Source organism: Podarcis gaigeae (assembly GCF_964106915.1).
Source record: "Podarcis gaigeae genome assembly, chromosome: 18".
NCBI lineage: Eukaryota > Metazoa > Chordata > Lepidosauria > Squamata > Lacertidae > Podarcis > Podarcis gaigeae.
In genome coordinates, this window is record NC_139696.1 from 12,845,969 (window position 1) to 12,862,684 (window position 16,716).

At 52.1% G+C, this 16,716-nt stretch overlaps 2 protein-coding genes across 4 annotated transcripts in view; one reads left to right on the forward strand and one right to left on the reverse strand.

Moving 5' to 3' along the window:
* The window catches only part of ADAMTSL5 (ADAMTS like 5), a 35,260-nt gene extending 25,136 nt beyond the window's left edge, over window positions 1-10,124 (forward strand). For all 3 annotated transcript variants that reach the window (XM_083720500.1, XM_083720499.1, XM_083720501.1), the window contains 9 exons: window positions 205-265; window positions 1,380-1,488; window positions 2,474-2,601; window positions 3,180-3,303; window positions 6,525-6,608; window positions 7,182-7,345; window positions 7,445-7,658; window positions 8,727-8,798; window positions 9,086-10,124. In XM_083720500.1, coding sequence (XP_083576626.1) covers window positions 205-265; window positions 1,380-1,488; window positions 2,474-2,601; window positions 3,180-3,303; window positions 6,525-6,608; window positions 7,182-7,345; window positions 7,445-7,658; window positions 8,727-8,798; window positions 9,086-9,402 — 1,273 coding nt within the window. In that variant the 3' untranslated portion in view covers window positions 9,403-10,124. The remainder of the gene's footprint in view (window positions 1-204; window positions 266-1,379; window positions 1,489-2,473; window positions 2,602-3,179; window positions 3,304-6,524; window positions 6,609-7,181; window positions 7,346-7,444; window positions 7,659-8,726; window positions 8,799-9,085) is intronic.
* A 1,144-nt stretch (window positions 10,125-11,268) lies between these two features.
* Window positions 11,269-16,597, reverse strand: LOC310835635 (kelch-like protein 23). Its single transcript, XM_083720506.1, has 3 exons — window positions 14,945-16,597; window positions 13,525-13,939; window positions 11,269-11,805 (listed from the first exon to the last, which is right to left on the reverse strand). The coding sequence occupies exons 1-3, from the start codon at window positions 15,855-15,857 to the stop codon at window positions 11,493-11,495; spliced, it is 1,641 nt and encodes a 546-aa protein (XP_083576632.1). The 5' UTR covers window positions 15,858-16,597; the 3' UTR covers window positions 11,269-11,492.
* Between the last annotated feature and the right edge of the window lie 119 nt (window positions 16,598-16,716).

Sequence of the window (16,716 nt, forward strand, 5' to 3'; positions counted from 1 at the left end):
GCCAAAAGGCTGAATTCATCAGGAAACTGCCTTAGCCATGCTTTGCCAATATAACATTTCACCAGTATATAGCCCCAGCACCTTGAGAATGCATGCCCAGCAATCCTCTTGCTGCTTACCTGGGAGTAAGCCCTGCTGCACCCAAAGGGGCTTCCTTCTGCATAGGATGAGTCTCTCAAGGAGGTGTTTCCTCTTCACGTTCAGGTTCCCTGAGGAGGAGATGTGCAAGGGGCCTCTCAGGCAGTACCGGGTGTGTGAACTGGATGTGAGTACTTGCCTTGTCAAAGAATAAAGTGCTGCACACACTTATTGCGGGGTTTGTGTTCGAGGTTGCATTTGTATCAGGTCCAGGTTAAAGGGTCAAGCCAGGGTTCAAATCAGCCATTTGGAAGAGTCTCCAGCCTCTGTATCCCTTGGACTGATATAGGATGATATGCAGAGGTGGGGAGAATTACACTTGAGCTTTGTGGAGGGAAGGAGGTGGACTCCCAACACAGCAATAAATATAATCTGCAGCTTGCCTTGCACTCCTGCTCCCTATTCTTCATTGTTATTACTGACGATGAATGATTATTAATTACCTGCCCTTCACCCTAAAGTTCCAGGGCTGGTTACAATTTATTTACAATACTATTTATTATTTATTTTCATGCCACCCTAAACCTGTAAATCTCAGGGTGGTTCACAACATAACATTAAAATACAGTGGTACTTTGGTTCCCAAACAGCTTAGTTGTCAAACAAATAGGTTCCCGAACGCTGCAAACCTGGAAGTAAAGTCTGCAAATGTTTTTTGAAAGCGAAACATCCGACGGGCTTCCATTTGAGTGCAGGAAGCTCCTGCAGCCAACCAGAAGCTGCTCCTTGGTTTTAGACAGTTTCAGGAGTCGAACGGACTCCCAGAACAGATTAAGTTCGAGAACCAAGGTACCACTGTATACAAGACATAGAATACATAATGAAAATAATGAATGCAAAATGGTAAAAAAAGAGCTGAAATCAATCTACAACTGCAAAAATAAGGAGCAGGGGTCCTAAAAATGCAGAGAGCTTTGAGGGTCCCTGCTTTGGACCACTGTCAAGGGATGCTTTGGGGAGTGGGGGTCAAGGGCTGGCATTGCCTAGCAACCACCAATGAGCTGGGAAGGAAGTCCAGCATCACCTAGCAGTTGTCACCAGCATTTGGCTGAAAGGCAGAGGTGGATCTACGGCGGGTGGTGAAGTGAAAGTTATTATTGAAAGCCAGATCTTTCCAGCCCTCTTGTGCAAGCCCCGCCCCCCATGGGTGACGTCAGGGCCCCAATTCTGGCAGTGGCTGGATCTCCGTTTTCTTGCATCTCATTGTCCTTTCACACTGTGGCTTTCCTCCTCTCTTGCAGGAGTGCCTTCCTGGATCCGTCCCCTTCCGGGCTGTCCAGTGCTCCCTCTACGACGGCAAGCCTCTCCTGGGCAGCCAGGCACCTTACCAATGGCTCCCCTTCCATGGAGGTGAGCTCCGCCTGGGGAGATCTCAGTCCAAAGCCCAAGGGGAGGTTTTGGGGTTTCCCCCTCTTGTGCTGTCCTTTAAGGAGCAGGGGAACAAATCTTCCCATTTCCATTTCATAATCTCACAACACTCACCCATCTATCTATCCTCACAAAAATTGGGCAGGATTTTAGTGCAAATTTCTCGTAAGATATATATATATATATACCCAATCAAGCAATTCCCCCTATTATACAGTGTATTTCTACATGGTATTTTCATGAATATATTCATTTTAATTCACATTTCCTCTCCTACAAAATATGCATTTTGGGTTTGGGGAGGGTTGTCGAGAAATGGCATTGAAAAATTCATAGAAGTGCAAATTAGCTGCATTCCGCTTCATTTTATTGCTCTGGTGAGTGTGAATTGGGGGCAAGTGGGTGTTTTCCCCTGATAGTACTCATTAACAACAACAGCAACTATTACTATTATTACTGGGTGGCTCCCAACAAATTATAAAACCACAGTAAAACACAACACATAAAAAACTTTCCGATACAGGTCTGCCTTCAGATGTCTTTGGAAAGTCATGTAATAGGTTACCGTATTTTTCTCTCTATAGGATGCACCGGACCATAGGAGGGGGAGAACAGGGGGGGGATTTTTTTTGTTCTTCCTCTTAAAAACAAGGTGCATTCAAGAACAGGTCGGGGAACAGCGCAAAGGCTGCGCGCAGCCTTGCCGCTGCCCCCAAGCTTGTGGGGCTGGCGGTGGGGGGAATCGCTGCTTTCCCCCACCGCCAACCTCAACGATCCCTGAAGCCTTTGGAGCGCAGCTTCGGGGACAGCCTTTCAGGCCTCCACAGGGCGGGCGCCACTGCCAAGAAGGCTCTCTGCCTGGTTCTCTGCAACTTCACTTCTCACAGTGAGGGAACCGCCAGAAGACCCTTGGAGCTGGATCTCTGTGTCCCGGCTAACCCCCTTCTTCCTCTTCCCTTTTTGCCAGCCCCCAACCTCTGCGACCTGAACTGCCTGGCTGTAGGGCACAATTTCTACTACACCTTTGGGAGGGTCCTGGATGGGACCCGCTGCAGCCCAGACTCCCAGGACCTCTGCATCAGCGGCCGTTGTTTGGTAAGTCCCGTCAGATTTGGGTCAGGGCCTGAGGCGAACCCCAAAAGCTAAAACAAGAATAGACTGAAAGCAGATTAAAACTCACTTCAACTTTCCAAACATGCAGGTAGACATGTCTAAACAGGAATGTTTCTCAGCAGGATCCCAAAAGAGTCCAGGGAAGGCACCTGCCTGATATCAATACTCAGGGAGTTCCAAAGTGTAGGTGCTGCCACCCTAATGTGGAAAATGGGTCTTATGTGGTACCAGTAACAGGACAGTAGGTGGGCACATAAGGGGTGCGCAGGGATGCTAGTTGGGGGGGATCCCTTTGGGGTATCCAGCATCCAGGGTCATTTTATGCTCTGATTGCTTCCTGAATAATAATAATAATAATAAATAATAATAATAATAATAATAATAATAATAATAATAATAATAATAATAATTTTTATTTATTTAGTATTTATTCCCCGCCCATCAGGCTGAGTTTCCCCAGCCACTCTGTGCTAGACTTCTGCTAGAGATGCACAGATTTATCAAATCCCCCCCCCCCAAATCTGGTGCCTGATGCTCCCCCCTCTTGGTCTCCCTTCCAGAGAGCTGGCTGCGATGGGCTGCTGGGCTCAGAGTCTCAGGCGGATGCCTGCGGTGTCTGTGGAGGCAGGAACGAGTCGTGCGTCCTGGTGCACCATGTCTTCCGGGCAGCCTTTCCCAGCTCTGGTGATTCAATGCCCTGACGTTCTCCGTGGGTGAATGCTTTGGCTTTTGGCTTTTCATGCTCTTCCTCCTCACCCCAAGCACCTCCTCCTCCTCCCCTCCCCAGCACCTTCCCCGCTTTGGGCAAACGCACATGCCACTTTGTCAGGGATTGAAGTCAGCAGAACGGAAGTGGTTGCCCCAGAGCAACAACAAAGAAAAGAGGTGTTCTTTTTTGCAGCTAGGAAAGTGCAGACAAAATGGTGAGGTAACCAGCCTCCTATAACCAACAGGTTTAAGTCTAATCAACACACGAAGGGAGTAATACCACAGAGTCTACTGGCCTGCCACACTTAGCTAGGACCACTTCCACTCCCCTTGGGAGGAGCTCGGGTCTCCATCCTGCTGAGAAGCTCAAAGTGCAAAGAGGTTTCAGCTGGTTACTCCAGCTCTCACAGTGGTGCCTTAGTGGCTTAGCGGCTATTAGTGGCTATTAACGGCTTAGCGGCTTAGCGGCTATTAACGGGTCTCGCAAGAACTCGCAAGACGTTTCGTCTAGCGAAGCGACGCAAAAACCAAAAAACCCTTTTGTCTTGCGCGTTTTTCATTTTGGGAGGCATTCGTATTGCGGGGCACCGCTGTATTATATATATATATATATTTCCAAAATAGAGAAATAGAATAAGAAAAAAAGAAAGAAAAAGAATAAACTTACATTACACATATCAAGATTACTTTGAATCTCCTGACTTCCCCCATTCCATCCATCCATCTTAATTCTACTTTCAACTGCACAGCAATACTTTTCCAATTTGTCATCTTCCTAAGTTATCTGTACTTTCTATTACATTATAAGTGTATTTAGAATCCTGCTAATGTTTTAACCTGTTTGCCATGATTTTGTATATACATTATAAACATTTCCAATTCTTTTTAAAATTTATTGTCTTCTTGGTTCCTGAGCTTCCCAGTTAATTTTGCCATCCCAGCATAATCCATCAACTTGATTTGCCATTCTTCTCTGGTTGGGGTTGTCTCTTCTTCCATCTCTGGGCTAGCAAAAACCAAGTGGCCATTGTAGCATACACAAACAGTTTCCTCTGATCTTTTCGGATCTCGGTACCTATAATGCCTAGCAGAAAAGCTTCTGTTTTTTTAGGAAAGGTTATTTTAAACATTTTTTTCATTTCATTATATATCATTTCCCAGAATTTCTTGATTACAATTCCACCGCATATGATAAAAGGTAACCTCTTTTTCTTTACATTTCCAGCATATATTGGTACAGTACTTGTTCTATACATTTTTACTAATTTTACTGGGGTTAAGTACCACCAATACATCATTTTAAGGGAATATAGAGAGAAGGCTTGGTAATATTCTAAGTTCTGGGGCATATACTGTTCTCCACTCTCTCTTGATTCTTGCCATAAAAATCTTTGAGTCCTTGCACATGCTGACCACAAATAGAATGTTAGATTGTTCCTACCCTGTTTTCATTTTGGTACAGCCCCCAAACTACTTCGGGATTGACCTGCTCTTCAGCTTGTCTTAAATTAGCTCAACTGTTCCATAAAATAATAGTTCTCCGGTTAGCTTTATGGAGTGTTATTTCTTTAGTTTAAGACCTCGATTCTTCGGATTAACTTTGGTTTCAGATTAACCTTAAATGCTCCAAGGTCTCAATAACCAGGTATTTGAGCTCGTCGTTGTTCAGTGGAGATTCCCCCACCTGGTCATTCCGGAATCGGGCTTTCTCACTTGGGGGAAGGATCGCTGTTGTTAACATCCGAGGTCTCCTTCCTCCTGGTCTGGGTTTAGGAATCCCCTTCGATGCCGCAGCTGATCCTTATAGGTTCAAGCAACCCTCCTGAACCCTCGGGGGGGGGGGCACGAAGCCCTACAGCCCCTGTTTCACCCCACTGGTGAGTGTGCGTCTCACGGAGAATGCCGGGCACACGTACGAAGTCGACCTGTGGTGAACCGAAAGTCCTAACTATGGTTACTTATACTAACATGCTCTCAAAACTATAAAATGGTGAGAGCAGCTGCCTTGCCCAGCCTCACAGGGTGGTGGCCATCTTGAAAGTCACTAGGACAGATTTTTCAACCTACCTGCATGCTAATTGTGCCAGGACTGAAGCTCCCCATACTTTAAAATTTGATTTTCTTATTATATGATTCTGAAAGCCTTTATGTCTTTTCACTTTATCATACCATAAATACTGTGTGCATGCCATCCAAATCTATTACCATGTCCTTCTAGATCTAACACATCCCATTTTTCAATATCATCCATTCCCAGGTCCAGCAGATGCAAGGGGCCTCATAGTACAATCTCAAATCTGGCAGGTGAAACCTCCTCTCTCTCTCTCTCTCTCTCTCTCTCTCTCTCTCATATCAGATAACAATTTATATTTTATTCTTGCTTTCTTCCCTTGCCAGATGTATCTAGAAATATATTTTTGCCATTCTTTGAAGCATCCAGCACTGCTTATCACTGGGATTGATTGAAATAGAAACAACATTCTTGGCAATACATTCATTTTAACCACTGAAATTCTCCCCCTTAACGATAAATTCATTCTTTCCCAAATTTCTAAATTCCCTTTTATTTCTTTCCATGTAACAATTTAAGAACTTTCACCACTTTTTACTGCCTGTGCCACTTTCATGAATCTGACCTTTGGAGAGTTAGTAAGTAAATCAACTTTTAACTCACCAAAGGGAACTTGGGAACTCACCGAGAAGGGCATAATTTGAAGGAATCACAGTCCACATTTCCATGCTTTACTTTGCTGTGTAGTTTGTGATTTTAAATCTATGCTTGGGTCCCCTCACCAAAGAGAATTTGCCCCAAACTTGGATCTTGGCAGCCAGGGAATTCTCTTCCTACGTAGACTTTGATCCAACAGGAATTCACTGAAAAGCATGAGATCACAGAAAAGCAGAATTGGAAGGGTCCCTGGGGGTCATCTAGCCCAACCCCCTGCAGGGCAGCAATCTCAGCTAGAGCATCTCTGACAGGTGTCCATCCAACTCCTGACATTTCAAGTAGTATGTCTGAGGAAGCCCTCTGTCCAACGCTGCACGTCACACTCTGAGCCCCCCCCCCCCAAAAACATGCAGTTCCCCTTCACCCCCTGGCTGCCTCCCCCTGGGCAGCCCCCTCCCCCTCCCTCCCCAGTGGTCTCTCTCCCCCCCCCCCCCTGCACTTGACCCGCTCTCCTCTGATTGCTTCACAGGTTACTTTGGCTACCAGAATGTCACTCAGATCCCGGCAGGCGCCAGACACATCAAGGTGACAGACAGCAGCCGCAATTACCTCGGTAGGAGGGGCTGCTGGGGAGGTTCCTATTCCCACCCCCATGCCTGTTGCTGACCCCTTGTGGTGGGGGGGCAAGAATTGCATCCTACCAACTCCCTATTTTGAAACTGCACTTTTACAAAATGGACACACATTCAGGAACCCTGGCAGGTTGCCACCCATCTTCCATTTAAAAACCTCTCATGAATCCTAAAAGCATTGCAAGGGGCCCCCAAGGGTCATCTAGCCCAACCCCCTGTGATGCAGGAATTGCAGCAAAAGCATCCCTGACAGATGGACACCCAACTTCTCTTTAAAAGCCTCCAAGGAAGGAGAGCCCACCACCTTCCAAGAGAGTTCGGCTGCCGAACAGCTACTTTCTGCACTAACACCCCTCTTGAGCTCCAAGGAAAGTGGCATTGCCCTGAGGGGCCACCCCCAAGCAGGCCCTGCCTGTGGTAGCTCCCCACGCCTCCTCTGAAACTGGAGGCACCCAGAGGCTCCCTTGGGGGTTCTGGGGTGGTTGGCTGGGGAGGAGGGGGCCAGCCAAAAACCTCAAAAGCTTCCCCCAAACAGCCTTCCTTCCCCTCCCCAGCTCTGATGACTGCAAACCAGCGCTACGTCATCAACGGTGACTGGGCCATTGACTGGCCAGGGACGTACGAGGCAGCAGGCACCCAAGTCCGCTACACTCGCACAGCGGACGCCCACGAGAGCCTTGAGGCAGCCGGACCCACCCAGGAGGACTTGCTGGTCATGGTGAGATGGGCCAGGGAATTGTTTGGGGGTTTTCCACCTGGGTGCAAAGGATATTAACTGGGTCTCGCCCATGCACCCAATGCCTGTTTCTTGCCTCAGGTCCTTTTCCAGGAGCCCGACGCGGGCATTGAGTTCCAGTTCTGGCTCCCGAAAGAGCACTTCCACCCCAGCCAGAGTGATGCCAGCCCCCTTCGCCAGCCCCAGACCAGGGAAGTCGGGGATGGCTCACCAAGGGAGCACCCAGCCATCGCCAGGAAGACGCCTCAGCGGGAGGGAACGCCCTTGCCAGCCAAAGTGCCCCCAGGGAGCTCAGGTATCCTCAAATCTATCTCTCTCCCCCCCCCCCATTCTCTGTCCATCTCTCCTTCCTTCACCCCCACAATAGTTTCAGGGTGCAGGAGTGGAGTGCTCTTAGAAAGAAACATTTTCTTGTTGGAAATCTAGGAGATTTGAGGGATTTGGTAGCGTTTGTTCCAAGGCACCCACCCATGCAGACCCTGATCCCATGTCTGCCGTCCCCTTGCTTTCCCCCTCCTCCAGCTCCAATGTCCTGTTTTCATAGAATCATAGAACTGTAGAGTTGGAAGAGACCCCAAGGGTCATCTAGCCCAACCCCCAGCGATGGAGGAATGACTGAGCTACCCAAGCGCCCTGGGTGACCTTGGGGGCCAGTCCCTGCCTCTCTCTGTCTTGCCTACCTCACAGGGCTGGTGTGGGATTTAAATGAGAGGAGGAAGAGGCAGAAAGAAGTGCCATGAAATGAATAAATTTCTCCACAGATTCTGCTGCTTTCAGCAGCTCGCACCCTCCAGGCCCCCTGGGAGCCTTGGGCTGCTCCCACCCCATAAGTTGAGGTGGGATTCCTGCTCCCCAGCTTGTGAGTTCATTAGTGAAACATTTTGCCACAGAACCCACAAAGCCCAGGCTGGTTTCTGGCAGCCTTTGATGTCGCAGGAAGATTCCTCCAAGGCGGGTCAGCCCAGGCAGAGCCACCTCTTCTCCCCCCAACCCAGCAAAAGAAAAGCCTGAGGAGTAGGAGAAGCCCCTGACTAGAACCCCAGGTACTGGGAACTGTAGCTCAGCGCTGTGCAAACTACAGTTCCCAGGATTCTTTGGGGGGTGGCGGTGGGTGGGCTTGATTGTGTGCATGCCTCTCGCCTGGAACTGGGTTTCCAGGCCACATGCAACGCTCCAAATCTCACCAGCCACCACCTCTGGCCGGACCCTACTTCGCAGGGCTTTTGCCAGAGCCCCAGACGCCGCCCCGCACTTGTAGGGGGAAAGAGGGCAGGGTTGAAGTGCAGGAAGGACTACTCATAAAATAGAAGGCGGTCAGTGCCACCCCTTTCCCCCCACAAAATGCTTTCTTCTCATCCTGCAGGGCTGTGCGGGGCGTGCAACTCTCCCAGGGGAAAATCCCAGCGCATCCACCACTACTGCAACAGCGACTTTGGTACGTGGCCCCTCCGCATGGAAGGGAACCTCAAGGGTCATCTAGTCCAAACTGCCACAGTCTCCCTCCTCCCTCCAGGGCCAAGGTGGGGAGGAGCATAGAGGGTCCCATGCCAAGGAACCCCCACCCCATTTCCTGTTATCCCCGAAGCTCCTAAGCTCTTGGGATGTTGTTACGGGTGGAGAGGGGAGCTGGATGAGGAGAGCTCTTCCTCGAGGGGCTCTTCCCCTGGGGGGGCACTGCAGGAGAGCCCCCCTCCTGACCTCCTTTCTCCCCTGCCTGCACAGTCTTCCGCGCCCGAATCCTCTCCAAGCGCCGGGTGGGGCAGGAGACGCGCTATGACGTGCAGGTGTTGCACACCTACCTCAACCGCTTCCCCGTCGTGCGCCGCGAGTTCGTCTGGGTGCCCGACGCCTGCGACTGCCCGCTGCTGGCCGAGCAGCGCGAGTACGTCCTGATGGCCCGGCGCCACGTCAACTACGAGCACACCCTCAACCGCCTGCTGCTGCCCCGGGGCGGCTACGCCAGGCCCTGGACGCCCCGCGAGGACCTGCAGCTCAGGGACGCCCCCAAGCACTGCTCCCGGGGTGGGACCCCGTCCTAAGGTGGGGGTCCCCGTCTCTGCCGTGTCCACCATCCTACCACCAGAGTGCCGTGAAAATGGCCGGGAGTCCGGACCCTCTGCGGACCTCCGGGTGTGCCACACGGATCTTTCACAGCTGCAGTCTGCGAACGAGGGCAAATTCAAGGGAAGGGAGACTCTTCCTCTCTCACAACGCGATTGGCCAGGGAGATCTGGGCTCGAGCACTTTTGCCTTCATTCAGTCCCAGGGGGGTGGGATTCTGCGTCTCCCAAACAGTTGCTCCTAGGATCCCCTTCCCTGCCATGCTCAGGTTTCGACTCTGCGCGGAAAACATTGGAAGATTCAGGGGGGACAAAAGAAAGGTCTTCTTCTCACAGAGGGGGTTGTGTTAAGCTGTGGAACTCCCTGCATTAGGAAGCAGTGGCAGCCGCTCATCTGCTCTGAAAGAGAATTCACGACAGATGCAGCTACTGGCGCAGTGGGTTGCCCCCAATGGCTATGCTCTCCTTCCCCTTGCCAAAATCAGGAGGCCACGATCGCCTGCGCATTGGTGGCCTGACTTGCACTGCCACCCATCCCCCGGACACATTAAGCCACAGCGCCACCATGGCTGACTCTGCCCAAGATCTCAGAGGACGCTGCCTGCAAGAGGACTCCGGGGCATATACAGAGTCCTCCTGGCCTCGTAAGCTCAGTCTTCATTTCTGCTCCTCGAAATCAGTAAAGGTATTCTACAGTCTGACATGCTGCATCGATTCATTCATTGATTCTGTTTATATTTCCTGGGAGCGTAACATGGTGCACATGGCAAAACCACACTGGGACATCGGCTGAGAGGCAGCGCCTGGCCTCCAAGGCCACCTAGGGAGGATTTGAACTTAGGTCTCACAGGTCCCAATCCAACACTCTGGCTCTCTAATGACACACATGAACTTCCCAAGCCACTCTCAAACTAGCTTCAGCAAAGCAAACATTTGACAGAGTCTTTACACATGCAGAGACGCCAACTTGTGAGCAGGAGTGATGGGCAGTGATTGCAGATATGGACAGCAAGGGGCAACTTACAATGCAGCAGTGGGGAGAAGAGGTTGTGTGTGGAAAGGACCTTGGTGCTTTTCAAGGTGCTAATGTGTCCATGGCCTCAGGGGAAGGCAGCTCACCCCACACTCCCCAAACCATCCTGCCTCATCCTCATTTATCCAGGCTACAGGCAGCCTATGGCTCCCTCTCCTGGACAATTGTGGTGCAGCAATTATGGTGGGGTTAGTATTTTGCAGGAAGGAGTCCAATGCCAAATTTAGGTTTAAACAAAAAAAATTCCTTCCAGTAGCACCTTAAAGACCAACTAAGTCAGTTCTTGGTATGAGCTTTCGTGTGCATGCACACTTCTTCAGATACACTTCTTCAGGTTTGTTTGACTGCTCTGTTGCCCTCAGAAGAAGGTAGATTCTCCTCCTTTGGAGGTTTTTAAGCAGAGGTTGGATGGCCATCTGTTAGGGATTCCATTGCTGTGATTCCTGCATTGCAGGGGGTTGGAAAAGAAGTCCCTCGGGGTCCCTGGGGAGGTGCATTGCGAAGCGTGAGGCAGCCCGATAATTTACTTGGAGAACTTGCAAATGCTCTGTAGCCTAGTTCAGGTGAGGGAGAGCAGTAAATGCAACTAATAAATAGGATATCTTCACAGGTAGGAGGAGCATAGGGACACCCACAATGGGGGCAGTTTTGGGGACCCCCATCTCCACCACATTCCCTTCCATGTGGGCCACCTGCCCAGATTCCTCCCCCCTCCAGCTGTGCTTTCAGGCAAGGAAACAGAAGTTGGAGGGATTTGCTGCAAAATGACCCCCATGCAGCCCCCACCCCTACCTTGGCCCTGACACACCACACCTCCGCCATACAAAGAGGGGAGGCCCAGTCCCACCGAGCCCCCTCTGCAGGAGCAGGCTATCTGCACTCCACTCCTGCGGTGGGCGAGGCTTCACCACAGATGGCTGGATACCCAAACGGTCTCTTTCGTTCCAAAATGAAGGAGAGAAAAAGAACAGGGCAGCCGACTTTTCCCGCTCTCCGTCTCCCACACTGCTGCCTTGGAGGGTGTTGGCATACCACGTCATGCGCAAATGTCAAATCTCCGCACGGAGGCTGTCCCGTGGATGGGCAGCGGGCAGGGGAGCTTGCTGTCCACCTCCTGGCACATCTCCAGGTAAGGGTCCAAGAGAACCATGTTGGGGAGTGCAGTGTTGCCCTGTCTCTGCGCCAGGAGATAGATCCTGCCATTGGCTGCGCTGCACCCTGTGAAGAACCGCCGCGCCAGGCACTCCTCCTCCACTGGTGTCCACTCTCCCGAGTCCACATCAAAGCGGAAGGCGCCCCCTCCCACGGTGTAGATGGCCCCATTCAGAGCCACAACGCAAAGGTCATACCTGGGGATGGAGAGAGGAGAGCATCAGGCAGGTGCCTACACCTCAGGAGGCATGGGGAGGTGACTGCCAGGGGGCAGCGGATCCCAAGGCAGATCTTCCTTCTCCTCCTCCTGTTCCTGATGCAAATCTTCCCCTGCCTCTGGTGGGGAGTGGGGTGTGTGCCATTTAGGGAGATGCCTCAGGTGCCCAAATGTTTTGGGCTTGCCTGTCTGGAGATGTCCCAGGTGCAAAGCAGCTCTGGACATCCCTCAGCCTAGGCAGTCGCGCGTTTACTGCTGCATTTAGAAGGAGACTGGCCTCCCTTTGGGAATGGGGAGGAAGAGCCAAATTTGATGGAGAAATGGGGGAATGGACAGTGTGAGGGATGATTGGCAAATCTGCAGACGGACAGCAGGTGCCTCCAAGTTCTGAAGGTGCATCGTGGCTCAGAAGAGGCCATCTTGGCCCAGGGTCAAGGGGGGGGGGGGAGGCTGTCACAATCAGGGTGAAAGCCCCAAAGCGCAGGCGCCCATTGCAGGTCTCTGGGGTAGAGGCAGGTGAGGAAGGCATCAGCGAGAGGACAACAACTGCAGAGTTTGATTATTTTCTGTTCAATTATTTTGGTTATCTTAACATTTTCTATTTCGATTATTAAAGTTAAGATTTTTCTTTTGAATTTTCAGATTGCCAGAAGGAAGCATACCAGGTACCATCCAAGCACCTTAGGGGCTCTGCTCTGGATTTGTGGAGGGTTATGAAGATATTCCACGTATTGCATTCAGAGAGCTGAAAATACAGTACAGTGCTACCTCGGGTTAAGAACTTAATTCATTCCGGAGGTCCGTTCTTAGCCTGATACTGTTTTTAACCTGAAGCACCACTTTAGCTAATGGGACCTCTCTGCTGCCACTGCGCCACCGCTGCACGATTTCTGTTCTCAACCTGAAGCAAAGTTCTTAACCTGAGGTAATATTTCTGGGTTAGCGGGGTCTGTAACCTGAAGTGTATGTAACCTGAGGTACCACTGTAAAGCCAATATTTTCCCCACCTGACAACCAGTGGGCCTCTTTGGTTTCAGATATGAGTACGTGGATAGATAAGTTTAAACATGAGCAACCACAGCTGCGAGGGGGCCATGAAAATTTGTGTCCTGGGCTTTTGGGACTTGTCTACCCCATTTACTAGGGACACGGGTGGCGCTGTGGGTTATACCACAGAGCCTAGGACTTGCTGATCAGAAGGTTTTGCTGGCCACATGACCCGGAAGCTGTAAAGCGAGATGAGTGCCACAACCCCAGAGTCGGTCACGACTGGACCTAATGGTCAGGGGTCCCTTTACCTTTACCCCATTTACTATCTGAAAACAAAACGGCGCATTGGTTGCCAGATGTGAATTATTTTCCAGATCTCCTGCCCCATTAACAACACAGTGGAGGATGAGGACCAGAGTTTTCCTTTCCAATGGGCTTCCTTCCCAGGAGGACGAGCTCCACCGGCCCCTCACTTCTCTCTACGGCACGTGCAGAAACCCCCTGCTTGTCCGTTGGATCCCCTCTTGGTCATGCCCGCTCTGCCCACCAAAGCCTGTCTTCACATGCAGAAGTCTAAGAGAAGGTTCTAGGAGCCACAGGTGGGAGCTGAGTGCAGGGGGGGGGGGGACACCCAAGGTGGACACACTACTCCAGAAGGAGCAGGATGTGCCCCACACCTCTAAGATCCCAACCTCCAGAGCCGCCTCACCTAGGGAGAGGCGAGAAGGAGACCACATCCCAGATGTCCGTTTCCACGTCCAGCCGCTGGACAGCATGGCAGACATCTCCATTCTCGTGCAGGCCACAGACGACGTAGACACGAGTCCCCACACTAACCGCCCCGGCCCTCTCCACGGGGTGGGCCAGGGGGCTGGTGCTCTCCCAGGAAGAGTCTGTGGGCGCCAGGCGCTCCACCTCAGGCGTAACAGCCCCCTCCTCAGTGCTGCCACCCATCACGTAGAGGTGGAAGCCCACCCCCACAGCACAGTGGCTGTGGCGTGCCGTCTTCATGGCCGGGCCATCCAGCCAGTTGTCATCCCAGCTGTTGTAGATCAGCACCCAGCCCACACTGCACCAGGAGAACTCCTCGCGGAAGTAGCCGCCCGTCACAAAGAGGAAGTTGCCTGTGGAGAGAGCGCAAGAGATGCCGTTTCCCCTTCCACCATGGACCCACCACACAGAGGCTTCGCTTCCACTGCACATTGCCTCCTGATGAAAGCAAAGCAGTTCGTCTCCAAGGGGTGATATTTTGTTTTGGTGTGAAGCAAAAGCAACAAGGATGAGGTGGGGACAACGAACTGCTTACATAGAACTGGGGGACAATGGCTATTTCTGCCCCCATTTCCATTGGGGTTCCCTGATGCCCCAAAGAGGTATGAGACAGGGCGAATTGAGGCTGAAGGAGACATGGCCAGGAAATTAACATCTATTGGAAGGCAGCCCAAGACAGGGAGTTTGGAGACTTCTGTGCTTTAGCATTTTGTTGGAAGCCACCCAGAGTGGCCGGGGTAACCCAGTTACAGGAGCATCATCATTATCGTTATTATTATTTCTGGGTCTAAACTGTTTCTGGTGCAACGGGACACTGTCACAGAAACCAGAGCACACAGAAATGTCGTTTACCTCCCTGCCACAGTGGTACCCATTTACTGTATCTACTTGCACCAGCATGCTTTTGAACTGCTAGGTTGGCAGGAGCTGGGACAGAGCAACAGGACCCCATCACAGGGATTTGAACTGCTGACCTTCTGATTGGCAAGCCCAAGAGGCTGAGTGGTTTAGACCGCAGCACCACCCACATCAGGCAAGGCCATGGCACAGCAGTACACTTCGTAGAAGCTTTCCCCCCCCCCAGGCTTCTTGCAAAGCAGGAAGCAATTCTAAAGAAAAGGGAACCTCTGAGCATGTGCAGGGTGCATCCAAACCTCCTGGCACCAGGTAGCCACAGCTGGCACTCTCTCCCACCTAGCACTCCACTAGACGCAAACTTCAAGGTGGTACCCTCTGCCCGCCCACACCAACCCAGAGGGCACCAAAGCAGAGAGCAGACTCTCAATGCCATGGGGAAAATGCCAACCACCTGCAGGCTGGCTCGCACTCTGTGCATGCTCAGAAGCCAGAAGAGTTACCGATGGCAGCCACAGCATACTGGGTGAGGTTCTTGCGCCGGAGGGGCGCCCGGGTCTGCCACACCTCCGTCTTCGGTTGGAATTGAAAAAGCTCCTGCTGCTCTTGGTCGTGTTTGCCAGCCAGGACAAAGAGGACCTCATGGCTGCGTCCCACACAAGGTGAGAGGCCTGCCTGTCTCCAGCTGGCAGGCAGGCAAGCATCCAGCTTTTGCAGCAGCCGTTCGGAGGTGTCCTGCCCTGGGGGGCTCTTGCATCGCCGCACCAGCCGCTCCAGGAAGGGCAGGCTCAGGAAGGGTCCGCGGATGAGGCCTGCCAGCTCCAGGAAGACTGCTTCCCGCCCAGCAGGGTCGGCAGTTGCCCATTGCAGCAGCGCCTCAAAGGCTGCCTCCTCGCGGCTCACAAAGAGATCGTCGCTCCGCAGCAGCACCCGCAGCGTCTCTGCAGGGGCCTCCATGAACTCCTCGCCGGAAGCCACTTCGGCCCAGTGTGAGAGCACCACAGAGAGTGCAGCCGCCTGCAGGTGGGCGCAGGAGAAACATTGCGCGTAGGCCAGGAAACCAAGGCAGTTGGAGACGTGCAGCTCCCTCTCCAGAAATGCCTCACAAAGCCGCTTGGCGCAGTCCAGCTGCAGGAAGTCAGCTGCCTCCAGCAGCTCTGTGACATTGTTGCGGTCAAGGAGGAGGCTGCCCGTCTGTGTGAAGGCCAGCAGGGCCTGGAAGGCAGTGGGGTCCAGGCCCTGGATCCGGATCCGAGGGGCTGTGCGCTCTCGTGTGCCCCCAAAGAACATGGCCTCGAAGTAGCGACTGTAGCGGGCCAAGGCCCAGCGCTCGACAGGGAACTGCCTGTCGCCCACCTCCAGGACCACGTGGCCACCTGACTGGGCCCCAGAAGACGCCCCCTCCAGGCCAGCCATGTTCACTGGGTGCAAGCAGGCCACACTTTGGGCTGCGCAGGAGAGCTTGGCCAGGCAGCCAAGACGGATATAGCAGCAACTCAGCCCCTAAAAATAGATCCCTCCCGTCTAGCTCCCTCAGCTGCCCAGGCAGCTAGTGAGGCATCGTCAGGATGTAAGAAGAGCTGCTGGATCAGGCCAAGCCCAACGTCCCTCTTTCCCTGCTGGGACCAAGAGAGACTGCCTCTGCACCTGGGGGTTCCACAAGAATGTCTGAAGAGTGTGGCTGCCAGACCATGTCACAGGCCCCCCAAAGAACCTAGGGATCCTCTGAAACTGGATATTCCGCAGCAGCATTGGAAAAGCCTGGCTGCTGGATCAGGTCCATCTATCCCAGCCTCCTCTTCTCGTAGTGGCCAACCAGGTGGGAAACCCGTAAGCAGGATCCAAGCAAGAGAGCAGCTCTCCCCTCCTGTGATTTCCAGCAACTGGTATTCAGAAGCATTGCTGCCTTGTCTGGATTCCTGGGTTCTTAGGGAAGCTTGACCACTGCAAAGACAGAAGGCTGGGCTAGATGGGCCTGATCCAGCAGGCTCTTCGGACGTCTTCATTCCTGGGGTACACACTCACTCCTCGTAGGTCTCCTTGCTGTGCTACTGACGTCTGCAACTAAAGAAGCTAAGTAAAGGGAAGTGCTGCTTAAGCAGAGAATGAAGTAGTTGCTACATTTTCATTGTGGCTGCACGTCAGGCATCTACACTCAATTCAAAGAGATTGGTGATAGGTTAAAGATGGCTCCCATCCTCTCCCAAATAAACTTGCTTTGTCGTTCCGAGTTTTGATATCACATTTCAAAGTAGAAGCGTCTAACAAATTCTAG